The sequence below is a fragment of the Lasiosphaeria miniovina genome (genome assembly GCF_030549165.1).
Source record: "Lasiosphaeria miniovina strain SMH2392-1A chromosome Unknown B0T26scaffold_2, whole genome shotgun sequence".
Taxonomy (NCBI): domain Eukaryota; kingdom Fungi; phylum Ascomycota; class Sordariomycetes; order Sordariales; family Lasiosphaeriaceae; genus Lasiosphaeria; species Lasiosphaeria miniovina.
Genome location: NW_026848221.1, coordinates 146309 through 164568, shown reverse-complemented (window position 1 = coordinate 164568; position 18260 = coordinate 146309). Strand labels below are relative to the sequence as shown.

General features: G+C 55.9%; 6 protein-coding genes across 6 annotated transcripts; 3 read left to right on the top strand and 3 right to left on the bottom strand.

Moving 5' to 3' along the window:
• Positions 1-337: 337 nt before the first annotated feature.
• On the top strand, positions 338-3026 carry B0T26DRAFT_737688 (NADP-dependent alcohol dehydrogenase-like protein; the record flags this gene model as incomplete). The annotated part of the gene is made up of 4 exons (XM_060443484.1): positions 338-778; positions 1819-2005; positions 2080-2308; positions 2378-3026. The coding sequence occupies 4 exons, from the start codon at positions 338-340 to the stop codon at positions 3024-3026; spliced, it is 1506 nt and encodes a 501-aa protein (XP_060299595.1).
• Positions 3027-5143: 2117 nt separating this feature from the next.
• On the bottom strand, positions 5144-6526 carry B0T26DRAFT_737687 (major facilitator superfamily domain-containing protein; the record flags this gene model as incomplete). Its single annotated transcript, XM_060443483.1, has 2 exons — positions 5144-6167; positions 6294-6526. 2 exons carry the CDS (start codon positions 6524-6526, stop codon positions 5144-5146), a joined length of 1257 nt encoding a protein of 418 aa, XP_060299594.1.
• Positions 6527-6880: 354 nt separating this feature from the next.
• Positions 6881-9203, bottom strand: B0T26DRAFT_101662 (dynactin p62 family-domain-containing protein). Its single transcript, XM_060433237.1, has 2 exons — positions 8773-9203; positions 6881-8687 (listed from the first exon to the last, which is right to left on the bottom strand). Exons 1-2 carry the CDS (start codon positions 9081-9083, stop codon positions 7235-7237), a joined length of 1764 nt encoding a protein of 587 aa, XP_060299593.1. The 5' UTR covers positions 9084-9203; the 3' UTR covers positions 6881-7234.
• A 2186-nt stretch (positions 9204-11389) lies between these two features.
• Positions 11390-14004, top strand: B0T26DRAFT_747146 (uncharacterized protein; the record flags this gene model as incomplete). Its single annotated transcript, XM_060444801.1, has 3 exons — positions 11390-11476; positions 11530-12117; positions 12178-14004. 3 exons carry the CDS (start codon positions 11390-11392, stop codon positions 14002-14004), a joined length of 2502 nt encoding a protein of 833 aa, XP_060299592.1.
• Positions 14005-14323: 319 nt separating this feature from the next.
• On the bottom strand, positions 14324-15676 carry B0T26DRAFT_101656 (uncharacterized protein). Its single transcript, XM_060433236.1, has 3 exons — positions 15031-15676; positions 14832-14913; positions 14324-14754 (listed from the first exon to the last, which is right to left on the bottom strand). Exons 1-3 carry the CDS (start codon positions 15551-15553, stop codon positions 14643-14645), a joined length of 717 nt encoding a protein of 238 aa, XP_060299591.1. The 5' UTR covers positions 15554-15676; the 3' UTR covers positions 14324-14642.
• Positions 15677-16840: 1164 nt separating this feature from the next.
• B0T26DRAFT_691527 (uncharacterized protein) lies at positions 16841-17063 on the top strand (the record flags this gene model as incomplete). Its single annotated transcript, XM_060441141.1, has 1 exon — positions 16841-17063. A coding segment is annotated over one exon (223 nt), but the record flags the coding sequence as incomplete, so codon positions are not given.
• Between the last annotated feature and the right edge of the window lie 1197 nt (positions 17064-18260).

Here is an 18260-nt window from a genome sequence, read left to right as displayed (position 1 = left end):
GACCGGCTTGGAAGTTACCCGTAGGAATTGTTGAAAATCGGGGTTGGGGGCTAGGGCTTGCTAGCCCTTGAGTTTTCTTCAGCGCCAAGACATGGTGTGGGGACGCTAGCGTGGACAGTCGGCAGGCGGTGTCGGGCGGTTGAATTGTTGACAAGTGGCCCAAGCTCCAAGCAAGGTGGCTGCAGCCAAATGTTTTGCCGCACTTGTCAGAGGGGGCAACTATTTCCGTATTTCCATCCCCAGCGAGCAGAACGTCAATCCGTGAACTAATCATCAGTTTGTCGAGATGGCTAGCCAGAAACAAGCGGCTGCTGTAGCAGACTCTACACCCGCGAAAATGCCAGCGCCGTCATCCGCAGCGGCCGGCGACTCGCTCCCTTTTGTGTACCGAATCTTTTTCTTCCTGATCGAGCCCATCTCGGCCCTTGTCGGAGCCTACTTCGCGCATTTCCGCCAATCCACGTACTTAAACCTTACGCATGCCGAATCTACGCCTTCGCCCATTCCTCTAGGGACCACTATCGCCATGTCACAGCTCGCTAATTTGTACCTTTTCTTTGCGATCAACGAAGCACTCGTGCTGCGATCCACCTCGGATCTTCGCGTCTGGAAGACGGTACTCTTCTGCCTGCTCATCGGAGACCTCGGCCATCTGTATACGGTTCGGGAGCTAGGACTACCAATTTACTGGAGCGTGTCTAAGTGGAATGCTATTGACTGGGGCAATATTCCCTTTGTCTACCTTGGCGCGGCAATGCGCATTGCCTTCATAGCTGATGTTGGTCTTGGGGTTAAAAGGAGGAAAATGAAGAGGAGAACTGCTTGACCGCCCTGCCACCAGTGCGATTGCGAGCTATCTTCCCTCTATAGACATGTGTTGTTGGACTGCTAGCGACTTGCAGCTCGAGGGCTTCTTTTGCAATAGGTACATTTGGGCCACCTCTCGCAGCAGGTCTGGTTCCCAGTGCTATTGCCTTCCTAGGCTCAGCAACTCGACCGACTGTCCAAATCATGGAATCGGAATGTTGTCGGCAACTCTTGAACGAACGGGATGCAGTCAACGTGTCAGAGCTGCGGGTACTCTGGATACTGTACGTTGGGTGCCTAGGGAGGCTTTGAACACTCTTGGCGTTTGTGATGGCCGGCCGCATAAACCATGAGGCCTGGCTGTATCGCGGAGAGCCATCAGAACCCCCCCCATTGAGGCGATTTCTTTGGCCAAAACACAGCTGCAAGATGAGACTTCGTTGTGCTCATATTTGGCGTCCGTCCAACAATTTTTGCTGCGGAGCCTTTCATGGCTGCCCCCCGATCTCGGCTCAATCCACATTGCGGAACAATTCGACGGTCTTCGTTCCATGTGGGTGAGCGTTTTGATTTGTGGGAAATTCGGCATGTAGTCGGATTTTCCGTCACTTCCCCCAGATGGACCATGGCAGCTTGTAGCGGGGCAAGGCGGGCATGGTGGGGCCCGATGCTCACAAGCTCCATTCCATCCCACCCGCAGTCACGATAGGCTACCTCAACCGCCTCCATATTGGGAGAAGCGCGCCATGATGTTGACTCGGGCTGCATTCTAGATTTCCCCTCACAACTCGCCGTGGGTAGGTGCGTCGTCAGGCGATAATAAAATCCAATCTTCTACGCTCTCTAGTTCCTGTGTCTCCAGACCACAATTCCTGTGTCTCCAGACCACAATTCTGTCCTAAGGTCTGCTCTGCCTTGTGATCTTTGTCCCGATAGCTCGGGATTTCTCGAGCCTTTGTTCACTCCCCAATTCGATCCTATCGCGCCTTAACAATGCCGTATCCCGACAAGTTCACGGGCTTTCAGGTCAATGGACCCGAGACGTGGCTAGAATTCCACAAGAACGAGTTCCAACCCAAGCCCTTCGGCGACTACGATGTCGATATCAAGGTCGAATGCTGTGGCGTGTGCGGCAGCGACGTCCATACCATCAGCGGCGGCTGGGGCGAGCAGCAATTCCCTCTAGCCGTCGGCCATGGTAAGCGACCTGTTGCGCAACACAAGCAGTGAACGCTTGGGTCTCGGCGAGACGGACTAACGGAAGCTCGACAGAGATCGTTGGGAAGGCCATTCGCGTGGGGCCCAAGGTGACGCTGATCAAGAAAGGCGAGCGTGTGGGCGTCGGCGCGCAGAGCTACTCGTGCCTCGACTGCCGCCAGTGCAAGAACAACAACGAAGCCTACTGCAGGCAGCAGCTGGATACATATGGCGCCGTCTGGCCCGACACCGGAATTGTATCGCAAGGCGGCTACTCTTCGCACGTGCGAACTCACGAACACTGGTATGGCATCCGGTGTTCTGCGGTCCTGTCTGTCGATCATTTTCCGTTGCACTAACATCTCCACGCCAGGGTCTTCCCCATCCCCGAAGCCCTCCCCAGCACCGCTGCGGCGCCTATGCTTTGCGCTGGGCTGACTGCGTACTCGCCCCTTGTGCGAAACGGCTGCGGGCCGGGCAAGAAAGTTGGAATTGTGGGATTAGGTGGCATTGGTCATTTTGGTTTGCTGTTTGCTAAAGCCTTGGGGGCCGAGGTTTGGGTGATAAGCCGCTCACATGCGAAGGAGGCTGATGCGCTCAAACTTGGCGCCGATGGTTTCCTCGCGACAGCCGACAAGGGATGGAACGAACCACACGTCATGACGTTTGACTTGATCCTTAACACGGCGAGCAGCTTTGAAGGCTTCGACATCGATGCGTATTTGAGCCTGCTGGACATACATGCCAAATTTGTGAGCGTCGGGCTGCCCGAGGGCGATGGCATCAAAATACGCAACCAGACTTTTCTCAGCAACGGCTGCTTCATCGGCACCTCGCACATTGGAAGCAGACGCGAGTCAATCGACATGCTGCAACTGGCCGCCGATAAAGGCATCAAGCCATGGGTTGAGGAGTGCGCTATCAGCGACAAGAACTTGGCGGAGACCCTGACCAAGCTGCACAACAATAACGTGCGCTACCGGTTCTGCATGATAGGCTACGAGGACGAGTTTGGCGCGTGATGGGATATAGGGCCAAGTCGACTGCATCAACGAAGACAAACCACCGTTCTGGTGAAATTGCCAGGATCTCTTCACCATGTATTGTCGTCCCAAGTTTACACAGCATCTTGTCACTTGACTAGGAGCATCAATGAGAGACAGTGCTGATAAATGATGATCGTGACCAAGGCAGGACATAACGGCGATTGTGCGTGCTCATTGGTCGCTTTCGAGCACTGTTGTTACATGTCGTCTTACCTCTTTCTTGCAAGCATCAAGATATCCGTCATTCCGGTATTGGGAGTTACCCAACACAATGCTCGCTTCGACTTGGAAACTTGATCTGCAATCTTAAATATATGTTCCGGCGCTCATAGGTTTCCACTGCCAGGGCTCTCTTCGCTGGATCGCCATATCAGAAGCTGTCTCTTCACCTCCGAGCCTTCGCCGAACTCACCGAAACTGACTTGCTGGCTCAAGTGGCAATGGCACTGGCCCAGCGGTGCCCTTTGCATAGATCCGACAGGAATATCTCGGGACAAAACTTCACGATGATGAATCCGAAACAGACTAACAGGCAGTTAATGTTCCCATTTCCGCAAACGAGCCTGAACAGGATGTCTATTTGCACGGGATCAGAGGAAGCGGCTGCCAATTAGTCCCACATGCACCTACAGACAGGTCCGAACGCAATTATTCCAGTGCCGACCTGCCACACTACGGTGAGTCGCCTCTGATGGCTTCTTCGACGTGATTTACGACAAATGAACTTCAAGGTTACAATTCCCATTTACCGGTCGACAATCTACCAGATGGAAGTTAACGGAGGTTGCTTTTGGCATCGTCTAGACCTTTTGGGCTTGCTTACCTTCCCTTCACCGGGGTGTCACTGCCATCCATGTGTTTGTGCACTGTGCAACAGGCAACCAGGCCAAGATTTGACACCAGCCTGATGGCGGCGAGTGAAACTGCCCCCCTCTCTTCCCAACCCCTCTGGTAAGAGCTGGCTTGATCATGTGCTAGGTGGCCTACAGCACTACAGCCTACAGCACATATATGTACTGTTGCCTAGACCTCTAGGCAACAGGTTTCTGTTTTGTCTAGCTGGTGCAGGGGATAGATCATAAATACTTGATCCCTTTCCCAGTAATCGCAGCGTTTTTTGTGTTTATGTATGTCAGTACTTAGAGCCTTTGCCGCACGGGTACCTACTACCTAGTCATGTAACTGTGGCCAACTCTCAACTGCTTGAGTTCACCTGCCCAGCACAAGTGAAATCGACCCTCAAAAGCCTTTACCCAGACATTTGCGTGGGGGGGGACAGAGCTTGTGGATTCTGTGCTACAGGTTGCGCTACCTACCGCCTCCCTCAGAGAAAACCATTATTCTAATTGGGGCGTGCCGTAAGGTAGTTGGACCTTTCGAATCTGGCAAGCCTCGTACTCACACTCGCTCAGAGGTCAGGTTGTACACAATCGCCGCAACTTATTCGGAATACTCCATTAACGAAGAAATAGCGGGTTTCTTTGACAAAACTTCAGTAGAGCGCTCAGAATGCGATGCCTAGGCAAAGGAGCTAGCGGGCGGTAATGTTGTGTCTCTCAACATCCAAGGAGCTTGCAGCTACACGGTTTATGCCGTCAATTCTGCTTCAAGTCTACAGAACTCGAGCAAGAGACATTCGCAATGGCGGCAGCCATCTACGGGCCCCTGGCGCCAGTGGCTTTATTCCGAGGCGGGATTGGGATTGAAATGGACGGTAAGGAGCCGCTATATACGTATCTGATGACCCGGGTACGCAGCATGACACATCTAGACTTCATCCTGGCGAATGGCTATCCCGAGAACTGGGCCGAGAACTTTGTGTGGCGCATGATCTGAGACACGAAAGCTATGAGCTGAGAAGACGATTCCTGAACCACACTAGTCGTGACCGACCAGGCACCCACGGGGAATTAGCGCAAGGGAAGTCGGCTTTTACAACGAATTCCTCTGAACTCTTTGATAAAGAACAGAGTGGGTACGGCATCAAATAACAATCTAGGTACCTAACCCCTCCTGATTCGAATCAAAGCCACTTGACCATCGGCCAGCTTGATGGAAAGCGCAGCCTTGAAGCAACTAGCAAAGACCCAGGCCTAGTCAAAGTATAAAAAAGACCTAGGTAGTCCCGGCCAGTGCAAAAGCCTATCCCATCTCCACAGCAACCCGCTGCCCAGAACGGACGAAAGACCCGTAAAGACAATCAGCGGGCCGTACGACGTGCCGTAGCCAAACGGCGTGCCCACGGAGCCGGCCAAGGCGCCGGCCTTGAGCAGCGGGACGCCGGCGAGCCCGCCGCTGACGTAGCCGATGCCCCTGGCGCCGTTGAGCAGGCCGTACAGCATGCCCGTGTCGATGGCCTCGTTGCAGCGGGCGGCCTCCCGCTCAAGCTCGTTGATGACGCCGCCCCAGGTGGCGCTGTAGCCGCCGGCGAAGAAGCCAAAGGTGACGGAGAAGAGCACCAGCAGCCCCATGCTGCCCTGCGACGTCAGGCCCCAGAGCAGCAGCGCCGATAGCGCCGAGATGACGGCTGAGATGGACGTCACGGTGGTCGCCGACAGCGGGAAGCGCTTGTTGTCGCTCAGGTAGCCGAAGAAGGACGACGACACGATGCCCGGGATGTTGAATAGCGTGAGCAGCAGCGTGGCCGACGTCTGCGACAGCAGCGCCACCTCGTGCGCGTACGTGTTGAGGTAAGTCTGCGGGATGCCGTAGCCCGAGCTCTGGAACACGATGGCCACGCTGTAGGTGTAGAACGTGCGGTGCTTGAGAAAGTGCCAAGGGATCCTCCTCGCACGTCGCGCGCTGCTCTCGCTGGCGGAAGGCGGCGGCAGGAGGCTCGTGGGCGGCGTGGGCACCAAGAAGACGACGGCGAGGATGCTGGTCCCGGCCGCAAGCGCCGTCCAGACCCGCAGCGCGGTGCGGAAGCCAAAGCGGTCGAGCAGCACGCGCAGCAGGAATGGGCAGGCCGAGCCCACGATGTTCTTGCACGACAGCACAATGCCGTAGGCCACAGCTCGGTTGCCCGTGTAGAACCACTCGCCCAGAGACAGCGTTGTCGGGCTGTAGATGAGCGCGCAGCCCAGCGCGGCCAGCACGCCCTGGGTTGCCACAAGATGCCTATCGTGCATGTGCATTCAAATCAGTAAAATCTCCCTCACCCTGGCCCGTTGTTCAGCCCCAGAACGGCGCCGAAAGAGGTGCCATGGCCCCCTGAACCTCCTGGAACAGGACCCGGATACGCACCAAACATGGGTGCCGAAAGAGGATACCAGAAAGCTGATGCACGTCAAGAAGACGCCGAACAAAGCGGCTGCCTGGCGCCAGCGGGCCCAGCGGCGGGTGAACAGGGCAAAGAGGAAGGGCATGGACAGGTACATGACGCCGTTGGATGTCGTGCCGATGATGCCCGTGACGTCCTGGCTGCCGTCGAGCGTCCAGTTGCCCGAGTAGTACTCCTGGAAGACGCCATAGCTCATGGCAAAGCCTGCTCGTCCCGCTTGCGTGAGTGGAGTTGTCCTCAGAGAGCAGGGTGATGGTACATGTTGTTGACCGTACCCCAAATAGGCAGCTGCAGTATTGCAGATCCGACGAGAACGTAGACCCTCTTCCGGCCCGTTTCCAACTGTCTTGCTGGCTGCGCGTCGTCGACACTGGGCGAGGCTCGCTCGGGGTCATGCGGCGGGTTTCGTGCACCGACGCCGGACCTGACAGACTCCCGAAGAGCAATGCTCTCCAGGCCTGCCATTCTGGAACCTGGTGGTTTTGGGTAATTATTGCAAAAAGCTTCGACGAGTGGGAAAGTACCTGTGGAAAAGTACCTGCAGGGCATCCTCGCTTTTATAGTACAGCACATGCGAACAATGAAGCTTTGACGTTTGAAGAGAATGACATGCACGCCCTTCATCCATCGTAAGAGACGGAATATTGCCGATTATTGCCGTTCTTGGCACGGTTCGTTGCGTCAAAATAGCGGCAAATGGTGTGTTGGACTAGCAAGCGTAGACGCTGATGCGAAAAAGTGTTGTACTAATTTACAATAAAACCGTCAGGATAACTTTATACAATCGCTTCCGAGTAGGGTGTTTCCGCCTCGAAATAGACAGCCTGCAGCTGCCATAATGCGACACGAAGCTGCATTGCCTCCTCATCAACACGCTCTCAGAAGACATGACGGATCATACCTGCTATGACTGACTGACTCGGCCGAGCCCGAGGACACACCAATACGCCAGCTCGCGCTTCTCCCTGCCTTCCTTGTCCTTATTCGGAGCGGAGCCGATCTCGTCGCCGACCGCGTCGGCCTCCCACTCGACGCGCACAAACATGGGTATCTCCAACAGGTCCTCGTCTTCGCGGAGGGGCCCCGTATCCACTTCATGCCCTCCGGCGGGGCTCGTCAAGGCTAGCAGGTCCAACCGCAGAGAGGCCGGGACAACCTCGATGACGAGACTGACCCAGTTGCGACCCCTTTCCCAGATCTTACCTGCCTCTGCCTGGTGGGGGCCATCCTCGCCTCTACGCCGCCTCTTGTCCTTATCGCCGTCCTTGAGCGCCTCGTCCCAGACATCCGTGTTTGCGTCAATCTCAAACTGCGGACAAAGGACCGTCACCTTACTGGCGAACCTGCCCGGAGTCTTTGCCGGAGTCGCCAGCGTGACCTTTACTGCCTCGAAGATGGGGTTCTTAAACGTGAGCAGAAATTGCACCGGCTTGAGCGGCTGCAGCGTGTCCGACGGTGCTCCTGGGTTCGCCTCGGGCGTGTTTAGAGGTCGGATCGTGATGCTGGGGATGTAGCTGCCGGCCACCAGCCGTATGCGGAACCGTGTTGCCTGGACTTTTGCTTCGGGCTTGCTGATGATGTGTCGGCAGATTGGACATCGCTTCGAGCGTTTCGTCCGCAGCAGGTAGGGTACGGGCCGGAGCTCGGACGTGAAGCGGCCGCGGCCGTGAAGAGGCGCTTCGCCCAAGTTGGGCGTCTGGTTCGACATCTGCTCTGTCGAGACGGTGGCGTCGTAGCCTTCCTCCTGCAGCTTCTCGACGGCCTCGGACTCGTCCAGGTTGGCGATCTTGAGGCCCTCGTCGCTATCGAGGGCCTCCCTCATCACGCCAATCCGTGACTTCGACCTCTTGTCGTGCAGGTTACCGCCGGTGTAGATGCTCATGATGCGCGACAGCGAGTTAGGCGACGCGAATCCCAAGTCGCCCAACGAGGAGAGCCCGTTTCCGCCCGAGCTCGAATCGGCCAGCTGGTTTTGGTAAAAGGCCTTGAGATTTGCAAACTGCGTGTCCACATCCAAGTCCCGGCCGTCGACGGCAGCCTCGGCGGTCCTTGTTGACGGCCCGCCACCTTGTAACAAGTCTTTCCGCCGCTCCTTATGCTCCTTAGCCGTTAGTCTCGTGGTGCCGCCATTGCGCAACTTTGCCAGCTGCGCGTGAATGCCGTTGGACTTGTCGAACTTGATACCGATCTCGGTCGAGCTCCAGTTGCAGTAGGAGCAGGTCAACATGTAGGGACCCGAATGGGGTACGGCCGAGTTGTCTGGGGCGGCCAGCAGGCTCGGGTCAGGGTGGGATTCGAGACTCGTAGTCGTGAGGGGTCCAATGCACACAGGGCACTGAAAGCAACTGCGCGTGCACCTGATGCGCCAGAGGCGAGCCTGTCAGCAGGCTTGCCATTAGGGGGTGCAGAAGGTTGAGGCTGACGTAGGGATGGGGAACTGACCTGTTTCCCTCGCTCTTGAGATTGCTGCTGGGCACCTCAAACAGGCAGCATGGGCAGTAGAAGGTCACGATTTCCTCGGCGACACAGCGAGGGCAGCGGATCTGCTGGCAGTCCTCGCAGTACAGCAGATACTCGAGAGGGTACAGGCTATAGTTGGAGCGCGGGGCGCGGGGGTCGAATGCGCGATCTTCGTCGTCAGCGTCGGGCTCGGCACCTGCGCCGGCACCAGAACTCCTATCTGCGGGCTGGCCCAGCGTCGAAGGCTCTGAGCAAGGACATTGGAAGAATGTGTACGGGGTCAGCGGCGCCATTTTGGACACCGCATTCCTGACTATGCAGGAGAGGCCGGAAGAGGTTGCGTAACAAGCTGCTTTCGACGATTCCTCAAACTGATGATTGCCAGTGGTTGGTGCTCCAAGCTCCAAGCTCGCCGAGAGCTTAACGCGTTCAGTGGGTGCCCAAACGCGCGACGGCCGCTAACCCTAACCCAGACCTTGTCGCTGTCGCATTTTCCGTCTTCAGTTCCCTAACCCGTCGGTTGACTAAACCCTGTACGATTCACGAAGGTGCTGAGTACTTCGTACCGTACTCCGTACCGTACAGAAAGCCCTTCCGTAGTCCGGAGTGTTTGAGACAAAATTCGACAAATCCCGGCGTTCCCAAGGCCTGGCAAAGATGTATGAATCCGACCATGGTCGAAGGCGGTGTCGGTTGCGGTGGTTTACTGACTAGTAGTATATCTGGTAATCTTTCCACCCACACCCGAAATTCCAATTCCGACTTAGAAGATCTCCAAGTTCCAGGCAAAGCTTGCTGCAAACTGAGGGCGCATGTGCATCTATACGTACTACCCGAGAATTACAAATACCGACATCATCTGCTCATCTAACCGATAGTGTCTGGGAACTTTTGAACTTGCATCATGTCAAATTCGGCAGTATTCTGTCTCCAAATCCCGAGGGGGTACGGAGAAGGCCTGTCGGAACGTCAGTGGCCCAAATGGAATCTGTTGTCGCCTCAAACAACTGGATCGGCATTGCCTGGCGCGCAACGCGCGCGTCGCACCACTCACGTCAAGTTCCACTCTCGGCCATCTCGACCTAGTTCTCGTTTTCGCCCAATGCGAAGCCTCCAGGTTGCGAGCCTCGCTGTCTTTGGCTGTCTGGCGCCATCCATCCCGCGATAGCCTGTACTGTACCTTCGATATTTGGCTCCGAGAGGCGCCGCCCAAGTGGGCGGAGTTAAGAGGGGCAGACTACCTAGTGGCTAGCCTTGGGGGGGTTCGTCAATGCGAAAGCTTGGCCGCTTGTTGGAGCGCCTTAGAATTGTCTTGAATCGGGACTAAGTGCATCATGCACCAGCGACTACGAGTAGAGGAGAGGTGACAGAGCCCTCCATGTATTCACGGGTAGGCTGAATGAAGAGTGAGGTTATCGCTGACCTCTGTCGGAAGTTGATGGACTGGACTGGAAGAGCTTGGCCGAGCATCAGGAATTGCATGATGGTCTGGTCGGATGCAGACGACGATGGTAAACCGGAGAGCTGCAACCTAAACTTTCGGCACCCCCCAAAGCTCCGGCGCCACGATAAAGTCTCCCCTCGTCAAAGAACGCGGTGGGCGGCACTGGCACTCTCCCCCAGACCCCCCACATGCCCAACGACTGTTTTTGTCCGAAGATTGTGATGGCATGTCCATTGGGTGCATATTTCAGCTCTGATCAGCGATCAGTGATCACCATTGCCATAACTGCAGCGGGCTGAATCATCTTCGGGATTTGGACAGGCAGGAGGAGCTCTGGCTGCCAGCTCAGCTGCATGCAGAGCCGAGGTTGAAATGCAGCTCTGGTTGGTGAGGGCCATCTGGACCACGCATTGCCGGTCTCTCGATGGGGGTCCTGCTCTACCCTGCCCTGCCGCCAGACTTGACGAACAAAGCAAAGCCACAACAGGAATGCGGTGAAGGAGCAGCGAATCCAGGCCACGCACTAACGCAACTCTGAACCGTGGAACCGCACAAGACAAACATCGGGCGCTGATTATCCACTCTAATCCGGAACATGGCGTTTTGGCGCGGCCGCCTTGTGTCAACTGTCTTGAAGAAGATGGGTTCTCCTCTCATCACACTCCCACCCTTCTCTTGGACGCGATCCCGGGTATGCGTCTCGAAAGTTTCCCACATCGGGTGGCAGATTGATCTGGTGAGAAAGTGAACGGCCCCAGCCGAGGTTTCCATCCGCCATCTCCATTGAACAGCTTCCATGGACGGCGCTACCCAGTCCAGTCTCGGCTCTGAACAAAGACACGGGCCCTAGCCACTTGCGCAGACCGCTCTCGCCCTCTGAGAACGGCAGGCAGGCATTCTGTCTCGGCCTCTAGGGGCACTCGGAGGTCACTTCGGGCCCTTGACTCAAATCTTGCAGCCTCCAAACCTCGTCAAGCCGCCAAAAGGGTCTCTAATCGGTGGCCAGACCTCTTCTCGTCTGGGAGGCGGCTCCCGTCAGCTAGGAAAACGTCGGTGGCGAGCTCGAATCTTGCACCCATCGACAAGCCTGCCTTGCTGCACACTGGCAAGTCGCATCACGCTTCAGTCCGCAACCCCGGGACATTCGACGATCAAATGGAAAGACGAGTTCTAGGGAAGTCCAGAATCAAGAGGTGGGATGGCGCCTTGAGGGAATGCACGGCTTGGGACAATATAAAACGGGTGAGTTGGGCAAAACTCTCACGGCATCGACAGACCGGCTAACCCGCGACTAGGACCCAGAGCTGTGGTACCAGAATGGCGATTGCTTCGTGCATCTTTACGGGAAGGGCCAATCGTACCGAGGCCCTGCATTCAAGGTGCCTCTTGATGCCTTGCTTGCGACCAAATGTCACCCCCTCGTGGCGAGGTTCATGTTACGAGATGCCTCGACCACACCAGGTGCCGGGGTGGGCCAAGACCCAATTCGCTTTCTGCACCACATGCCCCTTAATGGCAGAATCGATCTGTATATCCCACCGCCGCCCATGGCGAACAAGGACGAAGCTCTGCGCTACCACCTGGCAATACGCAACTTCTTCGCCTGGGTGTTTCAGAGGCCAGTGGTTGGGGATTACCTCGGGACCGCCCTCATTGAACTTTTAGACATGATGTCAGAGCTTCGCTGCCCTGGAGAGAACAATATGGAGGCTCTCGTTAGCTATCTTGATGAGGAGGGCTATCTCGACATGCAGAGTCAGCCTGTCCACGCCTTGGCGGCAGTCCATTTCGCCGAGTACTTCCAGTTCAGGGGGCTCTATATTGACGCCTTTTCTCACTGCGTGGGCATGTCTGATCGACTCTTTGTTATCCCGGAGTACCAGGTAGGATGATCTACCGAGCCCAATTGTCCGGCGACAGTTGCGCAAACTAACGCTCAGTAGGTCATTACTTCAGTAACAAGGAAACTCATTCGACAGGCCAGGATGGAGATGGACATGAAGCTTGGGCACGCCGGTGTTATGCTTCGTAATTTCCTCGAGGACGACCTCTCCGAAGCTCACATTGGACTGACCCCCGGAGGGAGGGATCATCTTGAACAGTTTCGGACATTCCTCCTCGCTTTCTTTTCCAGAAGACTGGGTTATTATCCGCCGTTCTCAATCGACGCACGCAGTCTCATATTTGACCGCGAAACGTATTGCACGATGCGGGACGACTTTGAGGCGCTTTACGGGTACCTCGTCGACGACTCTTTTACAGTGTCCAAGAGCATCCCGGCACTTGCTCAGGGCGGCATTTGCGCGCTGCAGACTGTCTGTGGCTTTGATCTGCGCAACAAATTCACGCCACTGCTTTACCCTTTGCCACTAATCCCCGAAATAGCCCCCGCCACGCCTTCACGGCGCATTACCTGGCTCAACAAGAGTGATAAGCTCAAGCCAGACCAGCGGCTAGTTTTCCATGCTGCACTGCTCAATGCGACCAACAAACACAAGCACGATCTTCTACAGAACCAGCTTGTCTCGGCATATCGTAGCTTTGAAGAAGATTCGATCTTCTCGCCATCGAAGTACAGTCGGTCTGAGAAGCTGTCGCTGGTGGATGCTCGAAAAATTCGCTGGATTCTCGTCTACTCCATTTATCAAGTTCTGCGTGGCTGCACTGAGGCGCCCCCTGAGTGCCAGGGTACTAACGCGATACCCTACAACGTCGCCATCAACACCGCAAATCTACCGCCGTGGAGGGAGGGGCGACGGCAGTCTTCTACTACAAGGAGAGCAAACAGCCTCAAGCAAAACAAGACCCCTTCTCCTACTTCGCCAGTTCCCATAACACCAACCATGCCCGAACCTATCCGCTCCGCCTCGCCGTCTTATGAGATTGAGCCGGATATCAATTACTTGTCCCTAACACGCCAGAAAGACACCTCGTCATCGGCCAAAAAGAAACGGATGAGTGCCCCGCCGAGCATCCCTCCACGTGTTCGGAGACTTGACACTACTTTTCGGCGATCCCTACACATATTCACGCTAAATAACGGCAGCACAGGCAATGAACTCCCGTCAGTGACAAACTTTGGCCTGACGTACCACGACAGTCTGACCCTCGGGGATGGGAAAAATCCAGGCACCACCGAGGAGCCATCGGCTAGCCCAGGTACCGCAAAGATAGGGGGTGACGCCCAAGAGGCTGACGATGACCTGGGAGGTTCCGTCGAGACCCTCAAGCCTCAGCCCTCAGCCGTCCGCTCGCCCTCGACCTCGTCGACATCTTCTACTGCCAGCACCGCCAGCACCGCCAGCAGGCTTTCAGATGCGTCCACGGCTTCTATGGCGTCTACTGTATCCACCGCACCTAGCACCGCTGTGTGCTCCATTGCCTCGCCTTGGACTACTAGGGAGCCCAGCCGTCCGGCTGAGAAGATAGATCAGCCCGCTCCGCTTGACTTATCGCGACCAACGTCAGATCGCCCCTCGGAGACTGCTTCTGGCAGCGGCACGTCGTCTACTGTCGAAGACGGATCGCCGCCGGCTCTTCCGCGGAGGAACAGCCGGCGCAGGCTGGGCGAGCTGCAACCTGATCCGCTGAGCGTCCGCAAAGTTGAGGGAGTATATCCAACTCCTGTCGTTGTTTCCGTCGGGGCCATAAGCCATGCCATCGGCGACAGGCAGGGGGATGGAGATAGTACGCGGATTTCACGGGCCGATGACGTGTGGTCCCAGTTCGCAGACGTGGGCGGTTTGAAGGACATGTCAATGGCAAGTTAAAGTCATGGGGGCGTCTATCAGTGATTCGTCTGGGCCGGTCGGCTGGCCTTTTCGTACTTCTCCCCTCGTTTCTGTGGCTGATACCCTGCGCCGGCTGGTTGACATTTATTCCATGGACTGGGCTTTCTGGGAGGTTTGGCTGTAGAAATATTTTACGGATGGTTTACACGGCTTTCCCGCTAGCTATAACTCGTGAATTGCAAGATGACTTAGAGGGGCGGCGACCATAGGGTCCAAAGTCTTGGGTGTGTTTTGTTCGAGAGAAAAGGGGCAATTGAGATAAAACAAGCGAAGAGCGTCATTGGGATATCTGTTTCGCACCGCTCCTAAGAAAATAAAGAGAGAAAGGCTTGGAATCCAAACTAAAACCCACCAGAGACAAAGGCCTGCCGATGCCGCATCGCGATGCGCGAGACGCGAAGAGAAGAAAAGAAAAAAAAACACGACCGCCAACGAAAAATGCAAGTATATACAGGTAATAATATTAAGACGTATACACTCGTGAGAAGGGGAACCCGCAAATCCCTGAAAGGGCAGCTTCTCATCCCTTTCCTTTTTCTCTCTCCATCAATCCGCACCCGCCCCGCCAGCAGGTCCCGGATTCCATCCGTTCGAGCAGAAGACGAACGACTCCGGGGTTATTCGCTCTTCCCGCGGCGCGCAGGCGGAGCTGAGGCGCTCGCTAGGCCGGCGACAATCTCGGAGCCCAACCGGTAGGTGATGATGGCTGGGCCGATGAGCCATGGGCCGCTGCAGGTGCAAAGTGATACCTGGTTAGCGAAATGGGGAATTGGGCAAGAATAGACAAGGCCTGCGGGCGCGCTTACTTGAGAAGGACAAATACAAAGATCACCCGCTGGATCGAGTTGTGGCCGACGTTGGAGTAGCCCGAGTAGTACTCGTTGAGCCCTGCAAAAAAAAACCAAGGAGAAAAGTCAGCGAAAGCGAGCGCTGGAGCAAAAGCGCCGAGCCGATATCGCGCCGGTCAAGTCACACGGGACGAGGGATGCAGGCGGGAGAACGCACAGTACAGCGCCGTCTTGCTGAAGGTCATGACGGCAGCGCTAAAGCCGATCAGCAAGGCCAGGGCGCCGACGGGGCCGTCAACGGCAGGCCTGGCGCCGGCGGTCTTGGCGGGCTTGGCGTTGCGGTACCACAGGCCCAGGTAGACGAGGTACATGGCCGTCTCGACGACGTTCATGAAGCTCTGGGCGCCCGTGAAGCCGTCGTGGCGCTCAAACGCCGGCCAGCCGTATACGTGGTCAACATCACCATACATTTCGTACGGCACAAACAGCGGCCAGTGCAGCGACCCGCCCTCCATTGTCAGCGGCCGCAGCAGCACGTAGGTCGTGTCGTAGATCACCAGCGGCAGCGTCACGCCCAACCACACGAGCGTCAGTGTCGACGGCGCGTGCGACCACGCACTGGCATTGCTGGCACGCGAGGCGCGCGTCTTAGGGATCGTCGACGGGGGCGGAGTGGCCGACTCGGACTTTTGCGCGCGCGGCGTCGCGATGGCCGTCGACGACGAGCGTGTCGAGACCATGTTTTTTTCAGGTGGGGTTTCGGGAGTAAGGGAGCGGAGGCTACTAGTGGCGTCGGATGCTCGCTTCGTTATTCTGTCTGCGTTGTTCTAGTGACTAGCGAGGGGGTTCGCTTTGCTGCCGGATTGAATCGCGTCGTGGAGTTCCGCGCCAATGGCTATTTTGTTGTTTTGTTGTGTTGTTGACAAGACGGCGAGGAGAGGGGAAGGGAGGGGAACGAGACGGCAGACAGGGCACGTATTGGGGGGATTAAGAATACCGCCTCTCCTTCCGTATTGTATGTACGGATACAGGCGTATAATAAATACATAGACCCCTGCTATATCCGTATTCGTTTCGTAATTGGGGTCCCGCCACAGGAATCCGGGGGACAAGCCACCATTCGACCACGCGTCGATTCAATCAAAATACTCAAGAGCAGAGACACACTACGTAGTTAGGCGGCGAGAGGCTTCTTGACTCAATTGTAAATAAAATATATGCGAATAAAACATATGCGAATAAAATAATGTAAATCCGAGGTGGCCATAGCCTTTGTCGCCGAGATGCGGGCAGGGTACACAGGTCATACACGCCGCTATCATGCCCCGCTCCACTCATTTTTACGGTCCAGGAATTGTCCCTCAAAAACGCAAAAGAGGGCTAGGTGTATCTATCAGGAGGTATAAAATCCCCAAGGTTTCAAGTTGAGGTCGATATCGTTGCAATATCTAGAGAAAAGACAACAGATATCGCATCTCGTCAAGAGGCTGGTTTTACCGCAGCGATTGGGGGAGGGTTTGACTGACACGAGACTTCAAAGGGCTTTCGTAGATCCAACGCACCCCAGATAACGGGAATCGAGAAACGGCGGCAGGCACCACTTGGACAGACCCACTTGGCAAGTACGTAATTACGTACACATCGGCAGCCGTCATGTTCGGCATTCGGCAACGTCGGCCGACTCGGCCGGAAAGAAGAGCTAAACAATACGGAGCACCCTATCAAGCTAGTGATGCGTATAGAATTTTAGGGCTAAAGGGTAGGCAGGCAAAAACTTATACGCGCAATCGATCTCGTATCCGGGTTCGGATTAAACTGGCAGTGCAAGGCTGCAGTAAGCAGAGGCCGAAGATGTCAACGCTCAGCAAAAAAAGAAAAATGAAAGAAAAAGTGGCGAGGACGGGGCGGTAGACGGGAGGCGGCTGATCGCTTTTGTGGCCCGGGTCGTTTAATCGTGTCGAAGTGTAAGAGAAGGTAGGTACGCCTGATCAAGGTGGTCATAATGCAGGCAAGAAGGTAGGGGAGCAATGACTTGTATTGGTGTAAGACTTCAACCTGGCCCTCGCAAAGGAAGATGGGCGAGGGCCATTGTTTATATACCTGCTCAGGGGTTCGGCCCGGGCATCAGTCTGCGGTCGTGGCGCCACGGCGTAGCGTATGCCAGCTGGCAGTGTTCTAGGCAGTTGGTGACAAGTGGTGGGCGCGCACCCTGTGCGCGCAGTTGGTGTTTGGGGTGTCCTTTTCCTTACACGAAGAGACTCGGGAAGACCGAAGTCTACTTTTTACGCGGTGTCTCGGGGGGTGCGAAATGGATGGAAAGATCGACGTGGTAGAGTGGTTGAGTGGATCATATGCCTCAGAAGAGAGCTTTTAGGGTGCGGGAGGTAGAATGACAAGCTACTATAAGATAGGTCGAAAGGGGATCGAGTGAGGAGGGCAGGAGGTAGAAGGCCGCACTCCGTCAGGCAAGTAGGTATTACAGGCTGCTTCACCCTCTGCCCACCGCCCTGCCTGCGGGCCGTTTCTATCATTGAGAACCCCCACACAACTAGCCATTAGCGTGCCTGCCGCAGTTAGAATGAGCGTTCCGAGGCCGGCTCTGCGGGGGCGTCGCTTCGTCCTTTTCTTTGCCGCTGTCGCTATCGGGGTCACCAAGATTGGCTATACGGCAGCCGAGCGTCTTGAGGGGCCAACGCTCTTAGCTCTTGAAAGACTTTAGCGTCTCCTGATTAACTACAGTCTTTACGACGTCAAGTAACCTACCGACGAGGACCTCGTCGTCGGTAGCAACGAGCGTACGCGACGGTGCCGCCAATAGCTACGAGACCGATGGCATGGATGGGTAGGGGCGACATGTTACAGACGTTAGCGGCAAAGTCTCCAGCGTTTGCGGCCTCGATGTAGCCGACGGCCGCCAGCAAGCTGTTGCGGAGCTTAACATGGCTCTCGGGGCGCCAGCAGCCTTACCGTCGAACGAAGCAGTGAACAGGGCCTTCGGAAATCGGGAGGCCAGGGCCCTAGTCGATACCCGGTTCAACACCAGCCCACGGCGGAGAATGAGAATAGAGAAGCATCGCACACGAGGGGCAGTATCCGGTCCGACGACGAGTCGAGCTTGAAAGCCTAGGATTCCTACGTCTGCAACATCTCCATCTCTCTCCGTAAGGGGCCAATATGATTCTCTGAGGCGGCAGGGCCCTGGGTTGAGAATAATGGCCGAGAAAAGTTAAATTCCAAGGGCAAGGACGAAGAGGGATGGGAAAGAGCGAGCCGGGACATTGTCGGCTTCACAATGGCTAATCTCTGCATCCAGCCCACGCTACTTTACCACTAATACCTATCCTAGGTAAGGTGAGGTTTACAACTCCAGAGCTGGCCGAGGCGTCTTTTGCTCGACTGGCATCTTGCCGCAGCATTTAGTGAGGTACTCGACAATATCTACTACGT